Raw genomic sequence first — 26788 nt, forward strand, 5'->3', positions numbered from 1 at the left:
TGCTCTTGAATAATGTTATTTTCCCCAGCTGAGAAGAGAATATTCCCTGTGTGGCAGCTCTCTCCTGAGTTTCCTCCATTTCTTTTTGTTTAGGTTGTGTCTTCCTGACTGACCTCTACCTCACTGAGGCCGTGGTGGTGCAGATAATAACTTTCCTGAAGAAGCCTGGATGGAGATGTGGCTGCCAGGCCTGGCTGCCTAACACAGGGATCTCAGGAGCAGTTGAGGTGGTGAGGCAGAGGTAGAGATACTTGGTCTAGAAAGATCTTCCTTTGTTTGGCCAGCATAGTAGCAGGATAAGAATATATATGGGCAGTAATGCCCAGCAACCCCAAAGAGGTACCTGTGGTGTCAGTGTATTTCTGTATGCACTCAAGTGCTGTTTTGGAGAAAAACTGGAGTGTCAGACTTCAGTTCCTTTCTGTCTGGATCCTTGACTGGTTTGTTTTGTCATGGTGACACATGATTTGTTCATTACCTTTGGGAATCAGCAGAGTGTGCTTGGTCCTGACTTTATGGATTATTAGGATGAGATGTTTGGTGCAGGTTTCCATGGACTGCTCAAAAAAATTACCATCCATGATTAGCTAGTTTTTGAAAAAAACAACTCTTGTGTTTTTCCAAGCTGGAGGGGAAGGGCTGGAAGCTGTTTGTTGTCACCTGCCTTTAATCTCTGCTGACAGGCCTCCTTCCTCCAAGTAGCCCTGAGTCTGCTGCTGTCCCCAGGTGAGCTGCTGCCACCCTTAGGTAAATTTTTTGGCTCACTTGCTAAGAATTCTTCCATTTTGGCATTCAGAAGAGCAGGAGACTTTGTCACATCTTAGCACCACCATTTCTATTTTGAAAACAAGTAGATACTGTTACAAAACTGTTCCTGCCCATGAATTACTGTTGTTCTAGAGATGGTGTGGGTTAGACAAGTGAGGAGAGTGGCTACACTTGTGCCCTGAAATCCACAAGCCTCCCACTCCAATCTCAGAGCCTTGGAATGCTAACACTGAAGGGAAGGGCAGGGTTTGTTTGCTCTCCTGATCCCTTATCTCAGCATCAGCACACACTCTTGCAGCAGCAATTCCCTTTGGGAGCCAGGGAGGTGATAGGGTCCTGTCCCCCTGGCAGCACTTGCAGAGCAGGCAGTGCTGCCTGAATTTCAATGTGCCACTGCATTCCTCAGCCCTGGTGAGGGAGAGGCAGCAGGGAGCATTGCAGTGCTCAGCTGCTGCTTTTTCTACTGATTTTGTCATGCTTTTGATTAACCTCTTCTGTGATAAATGTATGGAAGTTGTGTTTCAAATAGATGTATGGAAGTTGGGGGTTTTTATGGCTTTAGATTAAATGTAATGTTCTCTTGAGGGTCTGTGTTTTTTAGTATAGAAAGCCCAAAACTCTTAGTATCTAGGGTTTTAACACATGACCAGTTCAAAGTTTCCTGGAGAACAGCATTAAGTTCCCTTTGCCACACCCATGAGGCTCTGCCTTGCAGGCCCCTCCAGGGAAGCTGTTCATGGCTCCTTTTTCCTGAAGAGCAAAGAAGAAACCCTTTTTCTTTCCCCCTGTAACCCTTCCTGCCTGGCAGGCAGCAGTGATGATCACCTTGCTGCAAGTTCTTGTGCTTCCATGTTGGCTTCAAGAGGGTTTGCATGAGGCTCTGAAGCTGCTCTTGGCTGTCAGACCATGGCACTGAGCCAGCCATGTGAAGCTGGCCAAGCTGCCCTGTCTTTGAGCCAGTGGACCAATTTCTTTTATATCCCCTGGGTTTTTTGTGTCTGTGGAGATAGAGAAGCAAGCTTCTTTCCTCTGTGCCCCATTGTATGACTTCATTTTCACTGAGGAAGGAGATTTTTATATCGTAAGTGTTCTTCTGCCAATCCTAAGAGATGCTAATTATTCTTTGAAAAAACCCATCAGGCTTATTTTCTTTACTGGCATTTAAAAGGATGAAAAGTAAAATCCAGTAATGAAAATTAGACTTGCAGTGCACCTAAGCCCTGAAGCAGGGGAGAACTGCTCTTAGGCTGTGCTGCTGTGGCTCTGAGGGCTCTTAAAAGATGACTTCTGCTTCTCTTTTTGCCCCTGATTGTTTTTACAGTTTTTGTGTGCTGTCTATGCCATCTGAAAATGGAGGAGCATGGAAAATAGGACTTTGGTTAGTAGGACATGTGGAAAAACACTCTCAAACACCAAGCTGTGCATCACAGTGCTCCACTCAGGGAAAGGAAACAACCGCTACTCTTAACTAGGAGTGATGTTACTGGGCTCTCAGTGCTGTACTTGTGAGGAGTTTGCTCACATTTCACTCAGCTTGTGCTCCCTCCCTGATCTCCACAGCCCTTCCCATGGCTCTGAGTGCTGGAACAAGTTGTTTACAGCAACCAGGCCTATCTCCAAGTCCTTGACTTCAGTGCAATCCATCTCAGCTGCCTGTCAGGGCTTATTGTGAACATGCATCCTCCAGTCAATCCCACACATGGAGCCTGTCCTGTGTGCCAGGCTCTCCTCCCTCCCTGCAGCAGGAAGTGCTGATTAGCTCTTCCTCCTGTTCCTTCTGGGCAGGTTGCAGGTTCCTGCACCCAGAGCTGTGCTTCACACACCTCCCAGGCATTGCTGTGTCCTGAGAGGTGGCTCTGACAAAACCCAGACCACTCAGCAAATGCCAAAGCATTTTTATTCATGAGTCCATTACAAACTGTATGAGGCTTTCCAGCCCAGCCAGTGCTTTGAAGAATTTGAGTTCCTTGTGTGAGGGTGGTAAAGCCCTGCAGAGATCTCTCTTCCACAAGAAGGATGCTTGCCACCTGCAAAATGAGCATTTTTCTTGTGTTAAGAACAGATATGCACAGGCTTTGAAGCAGGTTTAGAAAATCCCTTTTGGGTACCAAAATAAAATCCCTGCCCTCTATTTTAATTTTGCCTTCCTTCTTCATATATTTTAAACAGTACCTGCAGCTTCTTTTAAAAGATTCTAACTTGAAGCTGATTCTTTTTGGGGTGTTGGGTCCATCAGTCTTTGGGGTGCACATGTGGGGGTCAGAAACAATATATTTGCTGTAGAGTGCAGGTCCTAGAGAATGCCCTGTTGGAATTGTGTCTTTCCCACAGAGCATCTCCTTGCAGGGAGGTTTTTTCTTTGGTTTTTTCTCTCCATTTATCCTCTCAGGACTGTTACAGCTCCCTGAGGCATAGGTTGTTTGTGGGGGAATTGGAGCTATGAGTATCACCCAAATTAACTTTCAAAGAGAGGCTGCTGATAGAAGAGTTGCCTCTGGTGCTTCTTCCCAGAAATGTTTAGAGGTAGTCTGGCTGTCTTCTCCAGCTTGAGACCACTTCTTCAATTAGATGTTATGATGATTTGGGATAGTGTCTTCTTTGGGAATGCTGGAGCACCTCCTGCTTTAATCCACTTTTGAGAACTTGATAGGGCCTGTAGGTGACACTTTTGAGGCTCCACTTTGGCATGCTGTAGTTCATTTCTCTGTGTTAATTGGCAGCTGTCAGTCACTGCCATGTGCCTCTCAAAACCTTGTTGTAGCAGGCTCATCTAGCAACTACAAAACAACAGCAGCTGGTGAGGGATGGTTCAGGGAGCTGTACACACCTGTGACACAAACAGAGCATTCCATTCAGGCTTGTCAGTTTTATTTACCTGGCATCATGAGTACGAACCAGCCTCTCAATGAAAGTGGCAAAATAGAAATTCCAGTGGCTTGCTGTATTATTCTCTGTTCAATTTTAGTTTCTCTTCTGGGAATTCACACAGTCACCTCTTGAGGGTTATCTGCCTTGATAGCTTTGTGTAGTGAATCTGTTCTCTTTTCCTGTTGTTGGACAAGCCTTTCTGGTACTGCACAGCTGTCAGCACAATAGAGCCACAAGAATTTTTTTTTCCCTTATGGGAGCAATATCAGTAATTTATTTGGAGTTTTTTGTTGTTCCTTAGAATCATTCACCACTGAAAGAAGACTCCTCTGCTGGGGTGGAGTAGAGCAGCTGCTGGGATTTGAAGCTTGGTGTCCTTTCGTAGGCCAGGCTGCTGCAGAAATGCAGGATGCCAAGGCAATGGGGAGATTCCCACATTTGCCTGATTGTGTAATTACTGCAGGCTCAGCTGCACTCATTGCTGATGGAGAGCTCTTGGGCTGGGGTGAGGGTGAAGAACCCTTTCTGGGCTTGCTGTAGTTAAGAACACATTTCAGGGTGCTGCATCTAGAGCTTGTGGCTGTCACCTGTGACTCAGCCCAGTTTGGTTTGGGCTAGTCAGGAGAGGTCCTTAGAATACTCTATTTTGCACCAAAATTAACTCCATAAAGTTGGGATTGATTTATTTTTTCAAGCCAAGAGATTTGCGAGAACACTGCAGAAAAGTGTCTGTGTCTTTACTTGCCTTGATTGATAATCTCTCTGCAGTGGTCAGGTTGTGTGACCAGGAGTGGCAGGGGCCCGTGTGTAGCCTAGGAACAGCTCATTTCCCTGGGGGACACCAGTCTTTCAGTTTGACTGATGTTCCCATTGTAGCTCTGCTCCAGGCACTGCTCTGCAATCTGTGCTCGGAAGGATCAGTGCTGCTCCTTTGGCCACTATTTCCTGCAGTTAAGGCTCCTTAGCTGTGTTTTCTGCCTGAAGGCAGCCATGGAGTGGGACTTGTGGAAGGAGCACAGATAACAAGCACCCATCTGTTCTCCTTTTCCATCCCTTCGGGATGTCCGGGTGTCCCTGGTTGGAATTCTTCTCTGGATAAGATAGAGGGAGGTGTCACTTTGGGGCAGTCAGGGCAGAAAACAATAGCAGGTCAAGTCCAAAACACAAGATTGATCAGTGAGTACATCCCTGCTGTCAGTCAGGGGCAGAGCTGCTCTGGGGAGGTCAAGGCTGGAGCTGTAGCCCACCTCCCTCCAGCTTCTTCCTCTGATAAACTTCCAGGAGAGCAATCACACTTGCTCTGCTGGAAGCCTGGAGTCAGAAGCTCCCCTGAGAGGAAGGCTGCAAGAGCCACAGCCTGTGCAAGGACTTTGAAGCCTCTGTCCCTTGAGTGGTGGCTCTTCCTTGGCTCAGTGGGATGTTCCAGTACTTGTTTTTCTGCATTTACTTTGTTGTCCAGCTCCAGCCAGTGTCTTCAATGGGTGAGTAAAGAGGCATTGCCTTATTTCTGTTTGCCATCTCCAAGGTTCACAGTGAGCCTTGGTACTTAGGTGAAAGACTGGAAGCTGGGAGAAATATCCCTTTTGTTTGAAGGTGATGTGAAATTCCTTCCAGTTGGGAAGATCCTTCTGTTACAGAGAACCTCTGTACAGAGAACCCATACTGAGAGAACCTCTATTGCCAAGACACTGTGGGATTTTCCTCTCCCTTTGGAGGACAGACTCTATGAGTAGAGTTGTGCTACCTTTTCACCTGCTTCCCTGTCACAAATCTGAACTGAATTTAGTGCCACAATGTACTGCTGCTGCCTTTATTGCTTAGTTGTGCTGGAGCAGAGACCTCCAGTTACACAATGCACCCAGGCTTAATCTCTGCAGCATGGGGCACTCACCAGTGCTTGCTGGAGCCTGATTTGTCACCTGATTTGTCACCCAGTCTAGCTGCTACCATGCCAGTCAGAGAACTAATGATAGCATCAAGCCTACAAATGGAAAAGCTTTGCTTTGTAGCTAGTGCTTGTCAGCCTCAATTGCTCTGGCCACGCAAGAAGCATTGAGGAGGAAAAGAATTGAGCCAAGAAAATTGAAAAGTAGTGAGCAGTTATTAGTCTTGTGCAAACCCCCAAGCTTGTTGTTTGGGGGGAAGAATGGAGAGGGTGATCAGTCCCTTCTCTGTTTTTGTGGATTTTTTTCCTTAAAACTCAATTTAATTAATTGAAATGAAAAAACTGTGCTGCCAAAGACTGCTTGGTGTCTGTAGGGAGGCTGGTGTGGGGCAGCACTGGCAGTCCAAAGGTGGCTGTGAGGATGTGCAGTGTTCCAAAGAGCACTGGCTGCTTTTTCTGCTGGTTTGCTTCCCCCTCACTCCCGCCAGAAGCTCTCAGGGGAATGAAAGATGTGAGGGAGTGCTACCTCAATTCCCCTCATGTGCCTGTTCCAGCTCCCTCTGAGCTGCTGCATGTTCATCTCACTAAATGTTGCCTTTGAATTCTCTCCTGGATGTTTAGGAGACAATGTAATCTCCCTAGCTGAGCGTTCCCAGAGTCTGTCTCCAAAGGATATTTCATAATTACATGAAAGCTAATGAGAGTGTTGGTATTTTTAGTGCTGCCCAGCTGGGAAGCTGACAGGGCATTCCTGCTTCACCTCATTTGGCTTTTAACAGCACAAAAACCTTCTCATTTCAGTCAGTGACTCACCTAAGGCCACACCAAATCCTCTTGTGGAAAATGAGGGAATGACACTGAGGGAAGCCCAGAGGAAGATCTGTTGCACCTTTTCCTTCTGGGAGAAGTCAAACCAGCTTTTGGAGGAGGGGATTTACCCATTCACTGCTGCTGCTGGCTGTGGGTAAGGGCAGGCAAGCAGAGGTGAAAAGGAGAGCTCAGGAGGGAATGCTGGTGAATCCCATCAGAGATTCCCTGCTGCAATCCCCTCTCTGCTGCTCAGGAGAACCAGGCTGGTTGTGGTGGCAGTGAATCAGCTCCTCTGCTTGTCTTTGAATCGTGGCACTGGAGATTCCTCCATAACCCAGAACCACACTCCCTGTGCCAGCTCTGCAGCACTCCTGACTCTGGCAGCTGTTCCTGCCTTTTATGCTGGATTTGAGACCTAGCACAATATATCTGTGGCTGAGGAAGGCATGACAGATGTTATATTTGTGAGATATTTTTACAAGGTAGTACATCTGTGGGACAGATATTTACAGAGGACACAGCTAAATAAGAGTGACTTGAAGTCTATTCTCTGAAGCACTTGTAGCTCCCACTTTAAAGTCAGTGAAACAAATCAAAATAATGAACCAGGATCATTTGTGTTTCTCATAGGAAGAGCATAGTATTCCTCCCTTACCAAACTCCATCACACTATTGTCAAAACAGCACAGCTTTAGAACTTCAAAAGAAATGTTCTGTGGAAGGTTGGGGCTGTTGCAGTCCAAGATGCATTTTGTCAGAGTGATTGGTTTTATTAGCCTAGTTTTAGGGAATGGTAATCAATTTCCCTTACTCAGGGCAGTATTAGCATTCCTTTTGCTTAATGGGGAATTGCTTGTCATGGATAAGTTGTGCTTAATCAGGTATTAAATGTAAGGCAAAATGGAACCTCTGGACTTCCAGTGAGGAAGCTGCCAAATGAGGGTTAATTAGGAGGAGATTGAAAATGTAATGAACACTTAAATTCCTCATTTATGTTCTCCCCATAGTCCTCTCATATTTTAATTATTTGCAGAAGGTTCGGAGAGGCCTCTGGAAAGGGACACACTCCTTGAGCACTGCCAGGAGGCCCATGTGTTCATGTCTTGCCCCCACAAACACTCCACTTCACTCACAAGCAGCTGATCTCCTGTGCAAACAGGAGGGTTTGTGGGCTTGCAAGGAACAGCTGTGTGGAGGGTTTAATGTGTTGCTCCCCAGAATGTCCCAATTCAGACCTTCACACTCTCTAGACTGTGAGATAATGATTAAAAGGGTTTGGCAGCTCAGCTGTGAGGGCTGACACTGGCTGTGGGTGGGTTTTAAAAGCAGCTGCATAGCTTGTTTGAGATATAGTCCTTTGTTCCAAGGCAGCTGGGAGAGTTACCAGTGACTTCAGGAGGGGCTTGCAGGTGCTCAGTTTGTCTTGACCAGAGGGTTTTTGTCCTAGGCTAGATCCCAGGGTGTATTTCCTATGGCAAAATCATTACCTAGACCCCAGATTTGCTTGTATCTTGTTTTTTCCTGTCAGCTAATCAGCAAGTCAGACTGTTGCAGAATGTTGTAAGAGCTCTGTTAATTCACTTGTTCCTCCAAGACCTTTAAGACAAGCTGTCAGGATTTTCCACAAGGCAATGAGTTTGCAGGTATCACCTTTTCTCCCCAGGGCTGAGAACAGATCACAAGGGTTCCGTTAAGTCAGGGACAGAGGAAAGAAAATGCTTTTGTAACTATCCATTGTTGTAGTGTGATTTTATACCTTGTAATACTTTGTAATAGTTTTGGTTTTGTATCCCAGTATTTTTCCCAAATGGTTTGCCCCAGATTGTATCCCCTCCCTTTACCTGTGTAATCCCTTTCCCTGGCTGAGATCATCCCCAAACCCCCACCCTGGCTCTCTGTCAGTCACTCAGCATCCCATCCCCTCCATCTAGAAGTTTCAGTCCAGGTGGTCGAGTGATCAGCCAGAGGCCAGGGGTCAGCCCCCCAAGAGTTTCCTCACATGCTGTCCTAAATGTCCATGCCCCAGTGCCCATCCCTTAGGGTCACTCATTGGTCAGTAAAATGTTATCTACTTTCAGTTTCCACCTCCCTTTAAATGTGACCTTTGCACCTCTCCCAGGGCTCTCAGCAGGAGCCCCTGAGGTGCAGGAGCTCCCCAGAGCCCCTGAATAAAACCTTGGATTAACCCCTGCTAAGAGTTGACCCCTTCATCTTCTGCTGTTGTTCCAGCATTTCCTCTGCTGCAGGCAATCAGCCTGGCTGCCTTTGTACCCCTGGGGATGGGGATCAGCCTGGCTGCCTTCTGTCCTTCTGTACCCCCAGGGATCAGCCTGGCTGTCCTTCTGTACCCCCAGGATCAGCCTGGCTGCCTTTGTACTCCTGGGGGTCAGCCTGGCTGCCCTCTGCACCCCCAGGGATCAGCCTGGCTGCCCTCTGTCCTTCTGTACCCCCAGGATCAGCCTGGCTGCCCTCTGCACCCCCAGGGATCAGCCTGGCTGCCCTCTGCACCCCCAGGGCATGGGAGAGTGCCCCCCTCTCACTGTTCACCATCTCAGGGCTGGCTGGGGTTCCCTCAGTAGCACTCAGAGAAATATCATCAGAACAATCCATCAACACCTCAGTTTGATATCTCCCAGCCGTGTTGATATCTGTCTGTGTGTGTGTGTCCCAGCCCTGGACCCCTGCTCGGCCTACATCAGCCTGAACGAGCCCTGGAGGAACACGGAGCACCGCATCAACGGCTCTCACGGGCAGCCCACGTGCGACAGCGGCATCGACGGCGAGTGGTATCGCTTCACGGGCATGGCCGGGGACGCCATGCCCACCTTCTGCATCCCCGAGAACCACTGCGGCACGCACGCCCCCCTCTGGATGAACGGCAGCCACCCGCGCCCGGCCGACGGCATCGTGCGGCGCCAGGCCTGCGCCAGCTTCAGCGGCAACTGCTGCCTCTGGAACGCCAGCATCGAGGTCAAGGCCTGCCCGGGGGGGTACTTCGTGTACCACCTCAGCAAGCCCAGCGTCTGCTTCCACGCCTACTGCGGCCGTAAGTCACCGCTCTGAGCCCCCCTTGGTCCTCCCTGAGCCCCCCTTGGCTTCTCCAGGTGGTGGCCTGTCATATTGGAATTTAATACCAATATTGCCAGATGGAACGTGCCTGGGCTCGTCTGACCCTTGCTGCTTGACCAAGGGTGGCAGCTGTGGTGGTTTCACCTCAGGGACACCTTTGGCTGGCTGGATGCTGCAGCTGGGCGCTTGGGACAAGTCCAGGCAAGCAGGAACTCAGGTTTACCTCTGGTGGAAAGGCTTTAGGGGATGGTGAAGGAAAAAGGAGTTGGGTTCTGCTGGAGGGTTTCTATCCAGAGCTTTATTCCTAGCACTCAGGCCTCAGAATGCAGCAACGGCTCCAACAGAACCAAGAACCGCGTGGTTGCAGGGTGTTTTAACCCCAGGGAGAGGGGGAGGGAAGGGGTAGGGATCCCACCAACCAGGTAAGGGGGGCGAAGTCTCAGGGGACAAATGACACCTGGATGGCCCAATGTCCCTCCAGGACTGAGAGGCATCTTTTGAACTTTGCTGATCACACAGCCCCTTTCTGGAATGCCAAGATTGAGGGACAGCACTCAGCAGGGGCAAGGGAGGGGAAAGGAGAGGTGATTGGCACACCTGGGGAAAGAACTGGGGTAGCTGAGACAGGCTATTACATCACACCCCAACACTGTCACATTCCAGCCGTTGTACCTGCTTTTTTTTGTTCCTCTAGCAGGATTTTTGCACATCTGACCTGGCCTCAGTGGTTTAATGCTCCCTGTGGGCCCTGTGGCTTGTCTTGGCACACTACCAAAGTCAAAATTTGCATCTCTGCCTTGCAGTAATTAAACTTGATTGTTTCTCAGCAGCTTCAGCAGGTCAGCTTTGCCAATGTGGGCCAGGTCTGTAACTGAGAGGCTGCACACAGGGTGGGAAGCTGAAGGGACAAATCCTGTACTTTCCTTACATGTTCAGGGCTTTGTGCTGACCTTGTTCTTGTCGTGCCCTAGATTTTTATGACATCTGTGATGTGGTGGATTGCCAGGACTCCTGCCTGGACACCGGTGACTGCACGTGTTCCCCGGGTACGACACTCGGACACGATGGCCAGACATGCCTTGGTAAGGGTGGAAATAAGCTGTGCCACTTGTGATGCTTTTCTTCCTTTTGTTTCATTGCTCACATCTCAATCCCCTGCCTTACAAAGCACTATAAAGGATGACATATTCTGAGAGGACTTTTCCCCTTTGCTGCCTGGAACCAGGACTATGATTCTGTAAATGGTTCCAAGATACGACATCCCATGACTGCATCCATTCTGGTGCCCCTGGAGCTCCATGTTTGTGAGGCTGGATTTGCTTTCTGCATGGTTCAGCTGCTGAAGGCAGTAGCAGAGTCTTTTGCAGGACTGTGGTGCAGGATTCTGTGGTGTCACTGTGGTACTCAGGAAGTGCTGTGCAGTCTGGCATTAGAGATTTCCTCTCACACACTCTCTTGAATATCTCTCCTCCAAAAAAAAAAATAAAATCTGACTGCTGTAGGGCTGCACACTAAACACCATCATACTTCCTGCCCTTTTGGGACATTGTCCAGGGCCTGGGGCTTGAGGAGACCCAAAGAACTGTAAGTCCCACCACGGCTGTAATGATTTTAGGCAGCATGACAAGAGCATATTCAGGGAGCTGGCACTTGGTGGCAGAGACCAGCATGGCCAGCAGGGAAGTGAGAGCGGAGTGGGGAATGTGGGCTTTGGAGATTTGTGGGGAAATCCCCATGAAGCTCTGAGGAGAGCTCTGTTTTTTGTGTGTGGTGCTGGGGGAGAGCACTGAGAGGTCAGGAAGATGATGGGACAAATCAAGGGGCTGGGAGGGGGTGTCTGTTGGAGAGCTGCAGAGCCACACTGATGGATAGGAGAGGACGGAGGAAAGGGTGTTGGGGGAGGAGGAATCTCATCTGTCACTTGATTTGGTGGTGAAGCTGAAAGCAGAGTTGGCCCAGGAGCCTGTGGCAGGTCAGTCTGCTGCATAGGGGCTGCACCAGACAAAGCAGCCATGGATGGTTTCTTTCTTCACTCACCTGTGAGCATCAGGGCAGGGCCCACAGACATTCCAGTGTGTGGAAGGAGCAGCATGGTCCTGCTGCAGTTACACTTGCTCCCAGTGATTCTGGGGAAGGCTTTTGCTTAAGCAGCTCCACTTGTCTGCAGCCAAGTGGCTGACTGAGCTCTCTCAGATAATTAAAAGCATTTATTGGCTGCTTCTGTGCAAGCCTTCCAGCCACAGAAGTGCCCTTGACAAGCACTAGCACTCAGTGAATGTGTGGCAGGCTCAGAGGAAAGGATTTCCTGCAGCAGGGAGGCACACAGGAGTCCTGAGCCTGTCTGTGTGTGCTGCAGCTGCTTTCCTTCCCCCATGAGCAGGATTTCTGCCCTGCTGCTTCTCCTGGAGATTCCCAGGTGGCACAAAACCTCAGCTGGAATGCTCACACTGCTTCACCTACCTGCAGCCTCTCTTGTGTGGCTCCATGGTCTTTCCAATAACTTTCTGTTGTGCTGAGTGATTGTGCAATCACATCTCTGAGAGCAACTGTGCCCTGCTTATGGAGAAACCAAATAAATCCCTGTTTGTCTTTCCTAAACAGACAACGGGCTTCCTTTCCCAGCTGCCCCAAAGAGGGGGACTGAAGCTGCTGCAGTGATGCAGCAGAGCAGCTGTGGCTGCCCCATCCCTGCAAGTGTCCAAGGCCAGGCTGGACAGGGCTGGGAGCAACCTGGGATAGTGGCAAGGGATGGAACAAGATGAAGTTTAAGATCCCTTCCAACCCTGACCATTCTGTGAAGGCTGAGCAGCTCTGTGCTTCTCCTCAGTACATTAGATTGTTTAAATCCCACAGCAGAGCAGCTGATCCTGAGTTACATTTTCATTTAGGGGTTAAATAAGGTCTTAGACTTCCTGTCACACACCCACCAACCCGGTGCATTGCCTTTGACTTCTTCAAGGCCTGGATTCATGTTCTGCTAAGCCATGGTTAAAATCAGCTCAGCACTGTCCCAGTGCAGTCTCAAGACAACCAGAAGTGTCCCAGAAGTGCTGCTTGTCACCAGGAGGGAAGAGCAGGGACAGAGATCTGTGTGTGCTGTAGAACTTGGAAGGACCAGTCAGGGGAATTTCTGGGCCCAGCCCTTGACCAAGACAATCTCTAGGCCCTTCTAACAACATCTCCATGCCAGTAGCCCTTTCCCTCTTCACCTTCTGTTTTTAAGCAACTTTAGATTCATTTTTAGAAGGGAAAGTGTGGAGCCTGTCACGTGTGTGAAATGCAGAGTCTGTGGGAGTCTCCTGGACATGCTTCCTGCCTCCCAAAGCAAGGCACCAGCCAAGCCTTTGGCTAAAAATACTCAATTCACATTGCTTGTGGAAGGAGACACCACCAGCAGCTGCCAGCTGTGGGTTCTGTGCATGTGTGGGACCACAGGTACCTGAGAGAGCTCATCTCTCACCTGCCTGTTAAAATGGTACTTTTCTTTTTTCTTGGTTTTAAGCTTCTGACACCTAATAAATGCCAGCTTCTAAGCTGTTTTGATGAAATCCCATGTGAACTTTAATTGATAACCTCAGCATCCTGGCCTGCCTTAGAGAAGTCATTCATTTTGTGGCTCAGCAAGAGTAATGTCTGTTCCTTTCTCTCTGTTTGATTTGCTTTTTGCACACAGAGATTAAATCAGGTTGAGAGATTAGAATCTCAGAGAACAAAGACAAAAAAAAAAAAGAAGGGCAGACAGACACAGAAGCCACTTCAGCTTTTAGAAAAGAATTAGGAGCAGTTTTCAGAGCTCTACCATGATATTCAAAAGCTACTGTCAGTGTTACTACTTGTAGTAGGATTATTCATTCCATTCCAGAGCTGTTTTTTTTTCAGATGAAAATGAGTGTGAGCAGAACAACGGGGGCTGCAGCGAGTTCTGCGTTAACCTGAAGAATTCCTTCCGCTGCGAGTGCGGGGTCGGGCGCACGCTGGGCAGCGATGGCAAAACCTGTGAAGGTGAGGCTTCAGCTCCCACAGGCTGCTGGAAACTCTGCAAATCATTCCCTTGCAGCACTGGCTGTCTCTTGGCTCCTTGCACCTGGGATTAAATGTCATTGATATCACCTCTGTGCTTGCCAGAGAGGTTGATACTAAAATATCCTTCTAAGCAAGCAGAGAGAAATCTCCTTGTTGTTCTCACTGTCTTGTCCCTTTCTGTTAGGATTTGCTTGTGTTTATCTCCATGGGGGAAAGGCAGCAGTGGATCTGGAAGATTGGTTGTCCAGGCAGAACTTGTTGGGATTTGATATCTGGAGATTTGAACCTCTGGAGATTTGTGGGGTAGAGTTTTGTGGGGGCAGATTTAGCAGCCCTGGGTTTTGGCAGCTCACATTAGGTATGGGGTAATGCCATGACATTAGACTAGAGCACGAGGATCACTTCAGCCTCCCAGGTTAGTGATTGAGGAGAGGGGGTGCCAATCTGCAGACAGAAGTTAAATTTGAGATTAGGGCAGCATTCTGATCTTTGGTGTTTGTGGGCTCTGCTGCTCTGTGCTCTCTGCCACAGTTCCTTCACAGTGGTGGCACAGCCAGCTTGAAAACCCTTGATAAATTGAGACTGGTGGCTTAAAGACCAAATTGTTGTGTTGTCACTAACAATGTACAAACATCCCTGAGCACAAATACGCAATCCCAGCAGAAATTGATGAGTGCCTGATGGTTTCTGTGGTGAGCTGTGGAAAAGGACTGTGCCCCCTCACAGCAAAGCTGCTGTGTGCTGTTCACAGACACTGTGGGGCCTTAGACAAGGAAAACAACTACATGTGTGCCTCACTTTTCAGCTACCCAAAAGAGCTAAATCTGCTCTCTGAGCTCTGCTGGTACATCACTCATCCAGGCAATGACACTTTGCTGGGAAATGTTGCTGTGCAGAGTGCTCCTTAAGTTACTTGTCAAGGTGTGTGGGGCCAAAAATGGTCTCTGTGGGCTCTGTCCCTGCCACATCCAGCTCTGAGCTGCTGGGGCATCACATAAATGAGCTGTGCAATTTTTATTCCCAAGTGTTGCACTCTTCTGACAGGGCTGGAATAGTCTGTTTGGAAACTCATTTGTTTCTGCCATTCCCCAAGCTGGCTTTTAGGGCCTTTGATATATCATTTAATTTCCTTTCTGTACGAAGGATGGTGCCTTTCTTGAGTTTAACACTGCTGCTGGGGATTTTTACAATCTTGTTAGTGAGTTTTATTTCTGAAGATGTATCCTCAGCTTTGTGAACTGGTAGAGAATGGGATGTGAGGTGTGAGCCACCTCACAGCTTGTTGCCAGAAAGAACAAATGCAGGAGATTCAGCTTGATTACCTGAGCTGCTGAGGCTGAATAGGGTTTAATTTATCTCAAAATTTACATTATGATGCTTTACCCATTGCTTTGACTCATATGGAGTTTGGGCTGTTATTTTCCATGCATTGCATAGGTTTGAGTGTGGGATTTCCATTTTTTACATTTCAGTGAAAACCATACGGTGATTTCTAATGGCAGGCTCAGGAAGAAATATTTTATATTTATGATTTGCTTATCTCATGTTCTGTTATTTTACTGAGAACAGTAGTACTCATCTAGCATATTCATCACAAAGGGTTAAAACAGTTAACCAATCGAGCAGTTAAGGTTATTTGAAAGAAAAAAATCATGATGCTGAAGTACAATTTCAAAAGGGGTTTGCACCTCATTTTCTGGGAAACAAACTGTTGCCTTTGAGCTGTATTGTTCAGACTGTTGGCTGGTTGGGGTCTGTTGGGGGCTGCAGGATGTGCTGATTTTCCTCTCTTTCCCAGAAATTGAAGGCTGTCACAATAACAACGGAGGCTGCAGCCATACCTGCATTGAAGTGGAAGGCACCTACCAGTGTGAATGTCCCAGGGGACTTGTTCTGGCAGAAGACAACCACACTTGCCAGGGTAGGTCAAAAAAATCTCCCTGGCAGCCTCTGGCCCCCGAGAGAATGTCTGAAGGAACTTTTCTTCTTGGTTCTACTGTCTTCCCTTAGTCTGTCCTTCCCAGCTGGGTTAATGGAGCTTTGTTGCTAATGACAGACCATCCACAGCTGAGAGCCTGAAGATGTAAGTCTTCTCTCCAGGCAGAGCAGCCACAGGGCCCAGCTTGAGTGCACCTTGCATCACATTAATTGTAGCGCAGTGTTCCCTTATGACTAATACTGCTTAACATTGTGTTGGGAGTTTGTTTTCACAAACAGAACAGGACTGCTGGGGTACAATCCTTGAGCTTTTATTGTGGCATCAGCCTCATTACGTGGTTGAGACAATAGAAAGATGGCAAAAGCTCATGTACAGCCAGAAGCAGCCAAAGATTTCTTTGTTACAGAACATTTTTAAAACTTTCTAGCCAATGGCTAATGATAGCTAAACTCACAGACAATTGTTCTAGCCAGTTACTAAAAGCACATGTACACCTGCTTCACACAGTGCTTACTTTTCTTCTTTCTATTAACAATACACAATCATTTATTATTAAGCTTAAAACCTTCTACTACCTTGCTGAGCATATTATCCTGCAGTTTTAAGGTCTCTCTTAGCCAAGCCTAAAACTCAAGATGTAGTTTAATGTCCTTGCTTGCTATACCATTGTAACTTTCTGTACTTTCAGCCTTTGCAGCTGCAGCTAGTTCTCTGTTCTTTCTGTTTCTTAGGCCTGCTTTTACAGCTTTCTGGAAATCTTCTTACCTCTGCTATTTCCCACAAACATCCCCCATTATACTGTTCTGTGCACACCCCTGACAAATTTATGCTGTTAGAGCTGACATTTTCCATGTTTCAAACTTCAAACTCCCAGCTAAAGCAGTCCAGTCCTTTCCAAGAACAGGGTTAAAGAGAGAGGCATGTTTTTTTCCAAGTGTGCCATTCCAGTAAGCATTCCTGTGCCTTGAAGCAGGGCACTAGCTTTGATATTTGGTGCTCCTGCTGCCCCTTGGAAAAGTGCCCAGGATAGCATCCAAAAATTGACTGTTGCTTCTGCTGTGTAGAGGCCAGGGCAGCGTTATCCTTGGAGAACCTTCCATCTGAACTTTCCCCAGGAGTCCTTCATGCTGAGTCACTTGTGCCAATGGCATGCCCATGGAATAAACAAGCTCCCTGGTTTCTGCAAAGATTTCTTTTGCAAATACATCCAGGCTGCCAGCAGTCTGGTGTTGCCTGGTGTGCTCAAAGAACCTCCTGCAGTCTGATGTGCCACAGAGTGCCCAGACATCAGTGGGAGGGACAGATCAGGGCTTCATGGTGGCCAAAAGGGCAGGTATGCCTCAGAGAGGAAGTTGGAGTGGTTCTGCTTGATGGATTGTCTGCTTTTTAAGCTTTTTAGAAATGCAGGGCTCCCAGGGTTGAGCATTGCCCACTTGGGATCCAGCAGTGGGAATGGGGGTTTCCAAGAACTGTGATCACACTCACTGACTGAAGGTCGGCTTGATATCAAACCCTGTGATGTTTTTCAGTCCTGGGCCCCTGAGGCAGCCCCAGCAGGGCTGCAAGTCCTGGATTTCCCAGCCAGGGTTTCTGCTGCTGGTGAGGCTGCTCCTGAGAGCAGCAGCACTGCTAGGAGCCAGGCTGGCATCAGGATACAGCATCTCATAAGGTGAAATTGCCTCTTCTTTTGCATTCATCAATTTATGTCCCCATACTGTGGCCTGCAATTCTGAGCTGATATGGAACCGTACCACACCTAATCAGGTCTATATTGGTTCAATTAACAGTGCAGGGTAGGCAGAGTAGCCTGAAGCAATTGGATCTGCAGCCTCTCCACCCTTCTCTGCACTGTCTCCATGTTCAGAACAAACATTAATAATCTTCCACAGAAATCACAGTCTGAAGGCTGCAATTTTTCCATAAAGATACCAGCCAGCAAAATACTTGGAATTTTGCAGATCATCCTAGAATTTTGCAGCCCATCCTATTCCTGAAGAGTAGGGATGAAATGCTCTTCTCCCCCATCCCCTGCCTGAATTTTTGTGCAGGTAAGCAGGGTTCATGTTTGCAGCAGTGGGTCAGGACTCCCCAGCACCAGAGAGCCTGTTCTGCTGAGCAGCCTGTGCAGGGAGATAACCTCTGCTCCAAGCAGCAGCACTTTGAAAGGCCAAGGAAGGAGCCAGAGGCTGGAATATGGTGCCAATAACTACAGCAGGCAGGGAAATGAGCACTGGACTTGCCACAGAAGCTTCCTCCCAGGGGCAGGTGCTCAGAGGCATTGGTGCAAAACAGAGCTTAAAGAGGAAATGAGGAGGCTTTCCCAGTTCTCACAGGTGCTCTGGGAAGTATGAGGTGAAGAACTGAAATGTTTGACTGGCACACACTGGGTGTTTTCTCAAATAGCCATGAGTTGGCTTGAGTCAAGAGGTTTCCTTCCCTTGTTTCTGTGTCCAGGTGATGGAGGGCACACATCTCCTGCAGCTCCAAAACACAGGGAAAATGGAATCTTTTCCTTCTCCCACTTTGTGCCAAAGACATGTATAAACAGAGAGATCCTGAACAAAATCAGTCCTGAACTTCGAAGAATTGCAGTTGGGATCCAAATCTCTTGCCCTGAATGTCACCTTTATAAAAGCAGCACATTTTCTTATTTATCAAGGAGTGCTAGAACAGCGAGTCCTTAAATCCAGATGGAGCCAATCAGTTCTCCAAAGGATGTTCCTGTCTGCATTGTGCTCTGTTCTCCAAGTCCCTTTGTCTGCTCCTGAGCTGTGCCATTTGACATGCTCAGTTATTCCCACTTGCCTTCTGCTGCCAGTGGAAGGAAGGTTAAGGTAATTTTTAGTTCTTTAAGCTTCTGTTCTAACCCAGCAGTGTCATTATGGGAACATATTGCTTTGGGCACTCTGCATACATTTTAGCATATCACTTTGAAATTATCATCTTCTAATCAAAAATCCTCCCTGAAGGTACTCTGAGATGTTGCAAATACCTGATCAGGGACAGGAAAATTTTTAAAGGGGGTTGAAATGCCTGTTTTAGAAGTGTGCCTTATTTCAAATATCCAGAATCTTAAATTATATAATTAATGACTGAAATTAAGGGAAGGCGGGTCACAGGAACGTCAAGGACTGGGACTACAATTAATTTTGGCAAAAATCTCAGGAAACTGGTATATTTGCTAAAAGGTTTTGTTGTGGGGTTTTAAAATATAATAAATGTAAATCCTGCAAAAGGTTTGTTTTTTCTGGCTGAAACCAGAATATATGCCACCAGTATGTTTGTCCTGTTTCCAACTGAACTGAATAATCCTAAGGAATATATGTACAGCAACTACTTTTTTATTGAAGATTATTCTCTCTTCTTTCCTTTTTATTTTGTCCAAGGTCTGTTTTCTCCTGCTTCTTATGTAATGAAATTTTAATTTAAAAATTCACACGGAGGCCTGTATTAAAATTTAAAGGTTGGAAGGAGGTGGAATGAGTGAGCTAATTTGGTTTGTTTGTCAGAGCTGGGTTTATTGCTTATAAAAATATTATTATGGCATTTTGAGGTGCTTCCATTTCAGCTCGGTATCTATATGGAATTACTCTGCCTTGTTTCAGCATGTTCTGGGTTTGATGTAAAATCTGATTAAGGGTCTTAATAAATGGCTTTGCCTGGGGTGTTGTGAATTTGATACCCATATCTGGCAAAGGCTCTTCCCAGAACATCACAGTGCAAGAGATAGCAACCAAATCTGTGCTGAGTGTTAAGTGAAGCTGGAAAGCACAGCTGAGTTTCTGCTGCAAGTGCAGTGATTGTCTTCATTGTTATCTGCTTTCTGCGTTGCTGTGGCTGGGGAATTTGGGGCAGTGGCAGCTCTGGTTTGTGTTGTGTAGGTGGGAATGCAGGGTGGGTGGTTAGGTTACTGTGGTAGGATCATAATCATAAATGCTGTGTAGGATTCCCCTTTTATTCCCCTAGTTATATCTGGTGTAACCCTTCTCCAGCTCACTGGCAGGTTTGTAGTGCAGACTGTTATTCTGGGGACTTCTCTTGCAGTTCCAGTGCTGTGCAAGTCCAGCTCTATTGAGGTGAACATCCCAAAGGACCTGGTTGGAGGCCTGGACCTTTCCCTCATCAACACTTCGTGCAAAGGCGTGTCCAATGGCACTCATGTCAACATCCATTTCTCCCTGAAGTCCTGTGGAACTGTTGTGGATGTATGTATACCTACTGCCCAGTCTCTGGCATTTGGGGATTTGACTGTGGCTTTCTTGAGGAACAAAGTAAGTGATGGTGCAGCTGATTTAGCTGCATCCTCAGAGCTGCCATGCAGCTGCCCTCAGAGTGGATCTGGGCTGGCATCCCGCAGTCAGAGAGCTTGTTCCATCCCCCCTCCAGCAGTGTGTCTGACAGCATGGGTGCTGCTTTCTGCTCACCTCCTGCTTCACAAGGGTAGAGGGTACAAGAGCCCTCAAACTTCATCCACCTGCTAAGACAGAGCCATTGACCAGCTGCCAGTCTCCTGATAATGTTTGAAAGGTTAAACTGGCAGCTGGTCAATGGCTCACCTTAGCAGAGGGGTAGCAGAAGTGTGGTGCATTGCAGCTGCCAGCAGACCGAGGTCCTTAGTTGGTCTGTGAGGATGAGCAGCGTCACTCTGGTTGTGGGCTGTAAATTCACAAGCTGGCCCTTCAGTGGCTCCTCTGAGTGTCAGCCCAGAGAGGTCTTTCTCAGTGATGTCCCCTTTCTTTGCTGCAGGTAATCAATGACAAAATCATTGCCACCAACCTGGTGACCGGCTTGCCCAAGCAGACCCCGGGGAGCAACGGGGACATCATTGTGCGCACCAGCAAGCTGCTGATCCCGGTGACCTGCGAGTTCCCGCGCCGCTACACCATCTCCGAGGGCTACGTGCCCAACCTCAAGAACTCTCCCCTGGAAATCATGAGCCGCAGCCAGGGCGTCTTCCCCTTCACCCTGGAGATCTTCAAGGACAAGGACTTTGATGAGCCCTACAGGGGTGACCTTCCCACCCTCAAGCTAAGGGACTCCCTGTACTTTGGGATTGAGCCCCTGGTGCACGTCAGTGGGCTGGAGACGCTGGTGGAGAGCTGCTTTGCCACTCCCACCTCCAAAATTGATGAGATCCTGAAGTACTACCTGATTCAAGATGGGTGAGTTCAGTGTTGCCTCTCTTGCTGGCAATTTAGAGGGAATTGGCAGTGGGGCTGAGCTGTCTGTGTGATGCAGGAAATACTATTCCCCTCTCCACAGCAGCCTGTCTGTCCAGCACATAGCAATCACCAGCAGCCATCAAGCTGAAACCACCTCTCCCATCAAAAGTAATTGGGAGAAACAGTGGGAGGCAGTGAGAGAGGTTCCTCTGAGTGCAGCCTTTACAGGATGTATTTCCCTGTAACTAGCCCTGTGGATAATTGAGTTGGCTCCTGTAGAAAGATTCTCATTCCTGATACCCTCTCTCTGCCAGCCACAGAGTGCCAAGCCAATGTGCAGAACCCCCATGGCCATGTGCTGTGCCAGGCAGCTGCTGCAGCAACTGGAGCAAGTTTCTTCATTTTCTCATAATGGCATTATTACAGTACAAGCCAGAAGAGCCCATTGCTAGTCCTGGTAGGAGCTGCAGGAGAATCCCTTGCTTTGCTCTCCCTGATGCCTGTCAGTGCAATAAATTCAGGATCTTTCAGTTTGGCTGTCATTTTTTGAGGTATTTGGGGTTAGTGATCATTTCAGGATATGCTAAAAGTAATTTTGTGCAGATCTGTGGGTTTGCTGTCGTAGTGGTTTTTGCACCAGAGCTTTGGAGAGCCTTGCTGTGGGCTCAACTGTGGCTCCTGAGATGATCCCCCTTTTCAGACACTTCTTTGGGTGCTGAAATGACTGCCATGCTACAGCATTCCTGTGGAGTGTTTGCATCCAGCTGCATAACCAGAGAGCTCTGAGGAAATATCATAGTTTTGAGGCAGTCTGCTGTCCTCTAGGGAGGGAGATCCAGCCAAAGGAATAGCTAAGACATACCCAAGAGCTGTAGCCTGAGAGTCCAGGGACTGTGCTTGTGTAAATCCTGTATGTTGCCTGCCAGACCATTTAATGATGACAACAATCATGTCCTCAGCTGCCAGACTAAATCATCCACTGTTACAGCTGCTGCTGGCAAGTCCTGTGTGCTTGTCTTGTAGCAAAAGGGTCCTGCAATGTAAAGTACCCACAAATACTGTTTCCATTTCCTTCTGACAGAGGATTCAGCATTAGCCTGCTCTCCCCCTATCCTAGACTGCAGTCCTTCTGTGCCCAGCATTTCTGGGCTTTATGAGCAGATCTGTAATGGAAAAATTGATTTTATCAACTCCCTGGCTTGGCTGTTCCCATGGACCCTTCCCAGAGTCAAGGCCTCAAACATCCATTTATTTCTCCCCATGAGTGAAAATGATGGGATTCAAAACAGCAGCCAAAACCTGAGCTGGATAGAGAAAGGAGAAGGCAGGAAATGTCATCTCTTGATTCCACACCAGCACTGGTTGGAGGATTTATGGCACCAGCAGTCCCTTGGTACCTGCAGAGGGCATTAAAACTTCACTGAAGGGAAAAGTGCTCCACTCTGCAGCCATCACTGCAGGCCCCAGTGATTCTAAATTAAATTAGCTGAATGCACTGCTAAGTTGTCCCTGCTCCAAACACTTCTGTAATAACTCAGTTTGCTTCTAGAAATCCAGCCCCAAAAGCCCATGGCAATAAAGATGGGATTTTGTATCAGTTTATGTAGGATCAGACCTGCAAGAGTTAACTGCATAACCCAAAGGGAAGCACTGTTTATATTGGAGGGGATATACCTTGGACTGAGGAATGGGAAAATTCCCTCTGCTGCTCTCTTCCCTGTTAATTCCCTGCTCTGAGCACAAAGGGGAGCCAAGGCAGTGACCGATGGCACAGCTGATAACGCTGCAGCTCCCTGGGGCACCTGAGCCAGGTCATGTCACTGCTGAGGTCAGGAGCTGTGCTCAGCAGAGCACTGGCTGGTTAAGGTAGTTCCATTGCAAAGCCCATCTTCTTGTGCCTCAGGCTGCCCTGTTTGTTGGTCTGTGAGGTGGATGTTTCATTGTGCAAGCCTTCCTTTCAGCCTTGCAGCCCTGAAGGGTCAGAGCACAGCTCCCACGGCACTGCCACTCTGCTCCCCAAACCTAGGCACATTATGCACAGGGATAGGGTGGTTTTCCCCATATCCTGACCAGGCCCACTCCTTTTCCTTCCCTACCTGTCTCTTCTCACCTCTCCAAAGTGGGCAGCAGGGTCTCTGGGGGTTTCCCAGCAGAGTGGGATATGGTCTGGCCCCACAAACACAAAAGGAGTTGCCCTTGTGACTCATGAGGTTTCTGAGGGGGTTTTGTCTACGTATCTCTGACTCCTTTGTGGTGTTCTTCCACTTTCCCTCTCCCTAGCCCCAAACCAGTAGGTTTCCTTCCACCAGTGTGGAGAACCTTTGGAGAGCCTGGGATTTAGGAGTCAGTTTGAGGCAGTGTCCAATAATCATCACAGTTTATATGCTCACAAATGAGAACGTGCCTGTGAGTTGACTTCATGGCCCTAGAGATTGGCCACCCACCTATGAAAAGTCTTTCACTGTCGTTCCTTACAAGCAGATGCCTTGTTTAAAAAGGAATTTTGACAACACAGAGATTCCAAAGAGCAGTTCTGCCTTCCCTTCAATAAAGGCAGAACTGCTCTTTTAGAGCTGACCATGTCAAACATCAGCATTGCTGACAATGCCATGCACATTTTCCGTGTAAAGATTGCACATTTCTCATGCTGCAAGAGCAAGGCTTTGAGCTACACCAGTACCTCTTGTCTCTTCCACCACTGCTTTATTGTGTTTTTTTTTTTTTTAATATCTTTCAAAGTCCACAGTTTTGGAATGAACTTGCTAGAAAGGATGAGCTGCATTGCAATGCAATTCCACAGCAGCATCAGGGCCTCTCAAGATGCCCAAGGCTTTGCAATAATTGTCAGTAATTATTGAGCCACCATAACTTTTTGTCTGTCAAACTCTAAATGGACTTTAATGGTTTAAAAATACACTGCACCTGGAATGTAGCTTGTTATAAAAGCAGCTTATTTTCTTGCAGTTCTGTGACCTCTTTTACAATCATGCCTTGCTAGTGATGGAAAAACTGAAATTATAAATTTTTGGTGTAGTGAATTTGAGCTGTTTGACCAAATCCAGCAGGAAGAAAAATGTAAATTATACTAAGCAAAGTAAATCTGGATTTTTGTTTTCATATCTGTCATATTTTAGTAATGTGGGTGCAGGCTGCTTCATTTAAAGCATAATTTATGTGCATATCTCTGTGTGTACAGTGAGTGCATGGCACATGCTGTGGTGTATAACACTGCAGGCTGTTGCACAGGGAGGTGAATTGAGGACAGACTTGCCTGCAGCTTGCTGGCAGTCCCTCTCTGAGGGCCACGTCCTGCCAGCCCTCTCTGCTGCTGATCTGTTCCCTGTCTGGAGATGCCATTAGCAATGCTGCTCTTTTTCCCCATCACTCCCAACTTTTCTCCTGTGGCCAAAGAGGAAGTAGCAGAAATGGTAGCTGAGCCTGAGAGAACCAATCCCTCCTTTTCTTTCTCTGGTTAAGTAGGCTGGAATGTCTTTTCTCTTTCTTTTTTCCATTTCTGGGAAAGCCATTAAAGCCCATCCCTCTGCTCTCCTCAGCTGTGTTTCTGATGATTCCGTGAAGCAGTACACGTCAAAGGACCATCTTGCCAAGCACTTCCAGGTTCCTGTGTTCAAGTTTGTGGGCAAAGACAACAAGGTAAGCTCAAAACTCAGCTCTTAGATATTTCATCAGCTCTGATATGACTGAGGAGCCTCAGCACGAAGTTGGAAAAGGGTATGGAGTGGCTGGCCCAAGGCAGGTGCTGCTGTGCCTGTTCCAGCAGTTGTACCTGACAAAGGTACTTCAGGAGAAATTGTTAAAGATTGTTAAAAACAACTAAAATTAAAATATGAAACATCAAGCCACCACAGGCTAAAATAATTTCTCCTTCCATGGTGGTCTTGGTGGCCCCTTGATTGCTGGGTGAGACAAATATTTTCAGTCACTAGGCACATTTCACAGTCCCCTGTCTTTAAAACAACACAGTTTTAGTTTGGAATCTCTTCAGCCTTGTGTCTTCTCTAGCTCTTGGGGGTACAGATGCCAGCACTCCAGACCAAAGGCCACCACACTGCTTAACTCAGTGTGAAACCAGGCTGTCTCTCTGGGGCAGCAGCTCTGTAATGGGAACACAGTGGAAGGATAATGCCCTTTTCCTCATGCAAATAGCTTTCCTTTCTGTGTTGGAGGAAACTGGATCTTCCAGTCATTGTTATGCTCAGCCAATACTGCCTGCTCCAAAAGGGATAAAGCTGCTGCTCCAGCTATTGGAGAGCCCCAGTAGGGTTAAAACAGATGAGATCTTCTAAAATTCAGAAATTTTCCTTGGCTTTCTGATTATCCCTGCTGCCTCCAACCTGCATCCTCCCATCCTGCACAACAGATCCTGCTTCAAGCCTCTGCAAGTCTTTGTGATTACTGCTTGCAGGGATCTTGCTTGCTTTCCTGGTCATTGCAGGGGCAGCAATCCTGTCCCTGCCTGTGTTGTGCAAGGAGAAAAGGCAGCTGCCTCCTTGCTCTTTGCATTCTCCCTCTTCCCTCAACATCACCCTGTGTTTTCCTCCTTTTCCCCTCAGTTTCCTGGCTTTGTTTTTCCAGCTCACTTGAAATTCTCTTGCCCATCTCCATCAATCCTTGCAAGGCTTCACGCATTCTTGACACACATCTCCTACCAGTCCATGTGAGCTCTTCCAAGCTGACTCCTGCCATTTTCATCCCTTCATCTGGAGGATCATTTCCCACCTTCTATCCCTTGTCTCCCCACTGTGTCCTCTGAGACCTGAGCCAGGCTCTCTGGAGAGGGCACACAGGGAAACAGACGGAGCGGCCGCTGTGGCTGCGGGCGGTGAGGCTGGGCACAGACCCTGTGCCAGGGCCATGCTGTGGCACACAGGCAGCAGTGGCAGCGGTGCCCAGGGCTGTGCCCTGACCCTGTGCTGTGTCCCCCTCAGGAGGTGTTCCTGCACTGCCGCATCCTGGTGTGCGGGGCGCTGGACGAGAGCTCGCGCTGCGCCCAGGGCTGCCGCAGACGCGCGCGCAGGGCGGCCGGGCAGCGCGAGGAGCGGCAGGACCAGGAGCCTGTTCACGTGGCACACCACATCCTGACAGGAGGCCCCATCAGGATCGACTTTGAGGACTGACAGCCACCCTCTGGAACAGCATCCCTGGCCTTTCTTATCACTGCCTTCTGTTGTGGTTGGTTGAGAAGCCAGAGGTATTTGTTAAAGCCCCGCTGCAACCTCAGGACTCATTTCCTTAACTCTGTGGTGATTATTTGTCAAGTGGTTTGGGCCCATGAGGTGGCCCTTGGAGTGTGACCTGGACTGCAGAGCAGTTTGGTTTTATCTGCATTTCTCCCCACCAATCCTTTAGCTGAAGGGACCCTGTTTCTTCGCAGGCCGGAAATGTTACCCAACTTTGCCTTTCCCTACATCCACCTACAGGCCCCGGGACTGTTTGTCCTTGACTAAACAAATGTTATCCAAGCCCTTCTTGCATCAGACAGTACAAATAGTATCATAGCTGAGTGTGTTTGCTGTGCAGCTCTGTGAGTGATGCTGAAGATTTCAGGTGACTGTTAATAGAAACCTGTATAAAATATATCTCATCATGTGTAAGTTCCTTGGAGCAATGCAATTGTCATTACAGGCAGCTAAAGCTCAGATCTATCACAGGCACATTTAAATGGGATTTTAAATAGCAAAAGGTATTTAATGAGATTTGATTTTTTTAGTGGCTTTTAATAATTGCATGAAGTTTAATAGTGTTTCCTCCTGTATTTAGTGTATTATCATTCTTCTCCCTCTTCTCCCACCACCAAAAATGCCTTTCCTAAGTGCTGTAGTACCTTGATTGTAAGAGAACCACCATTAAACGTCTATAAACACCCCCCTCCCACGTGTGCTGCTGCCAAGTGTTTGTCTGGAATTGTGATGCATTGCCCTGGTTAGTGGGGCCATGGTTCCAACAGAGGATTAGAGGAATGCACATTAATTTTTCATAGCAATCATTGGTGCTGTGGGCAGTTGTCAGGACAGGGCTGTCCCCAGTCAGCCTGGTGACAGGAGACACAGCAGCATTGTCTGAGTGGCCATGGCAGGGGACACAATGACTGGTGATGGTGGTGGCATTGTGGTTGCCAGGAATCTTTTTGGGCTGTCAAGCTCCTTCTGAAGAAAATACAATGGATGTGATCAGCTCAGGCTCCTCTGGGCTTCACTGGGCTCTGTGGTAAAGGGTTAGGGTGTGGAGTGGAAGGGAGGAAGC

General features: G+C 47.9%; 1 protein-coding gene across 2 annotated transcripts; it reads left to right on the forward strand.

Annotated features, from left to right (window-relative positions):
- The first annotated feature begins 86 nt into the window (after positions 1-86).
- Positions 87-26416, forward strand: OIT3 (oncoprotein induced transcript 3). 2 transcript variants are annotated; one of them, XM_063164155.1, is made up of 9 exons: positions 87-241; positions 9003-9377; positions 10372-10482; positions 13280-13402; positions 15222-15344; positions 19407-19567; positions 20109-20524; positions 24079-24178; positions 25474-26416. In XM_063164155.1, the coding sequence occupies exons 2-9, from the start codon at positions 9134-9136 to the stop codon at positions 25660-25662; spliced, it is 1467 nt and encodes a 488-aa protein (XP_063020225.1). In that variant the 5' UTR covers positions 87-241; positions 9003-9133; the 3' UTR covers positions 25663-26416. The 2 variants fall into 2 exon arrangements, with proteins under 2 accessions (XP_063020225.1, XP_063020223.1); XM_063164153.1 differs by lacking the exon at positions 87-241 and adding an exon at positions 4672-5117.
- The last annotated feature ends 372 nt before the right edge of the window (positions 26417-26788 follow it).

This window comes from Melospiza melodia, chromosome 9 (genome assembly GCF_035770615.1).
Source record: "Melospiza melodia melodia isolate bMelMel2 chromosome 9, bMelMel2.pri, whole genome shotgun sequence".
Taxonomy (NCBI): domain Eukaryota; kingdom Metazoa; phylum Chordata; class Aves; order Passeriformes; family Passerellidae; genus Melospiza; species Melospiza melodia.

What these genes read in the sequence shown, in the direction of transcription:
- OIT3 (XM_063164153.1), top strand. Translation starts at nt 5,054, where the DNA reads ATGTTCCAGTACTTGTTTTTCTGCATTTACTTTGTTGTCCAGCTCCAG. An exon ending in TACTACCTGATTCAAGATGG is followed by an intron (nt 20,525 to 24,078) that starts GTGAGTTCAGTG and finishes TGCTCTCCTCAG; the next exon opens with CTGTGTTTCTGATGATTCCG. An exon ending in TTGTGGGCAAAGACAACAAG is followed by an intron (nt 24,179 to 25,473) that starts GTAAGCTCAAAA and finishes TGTCCCCCTCAG; the next exon opens with GAGGTGTTCCTGCACTGCCG.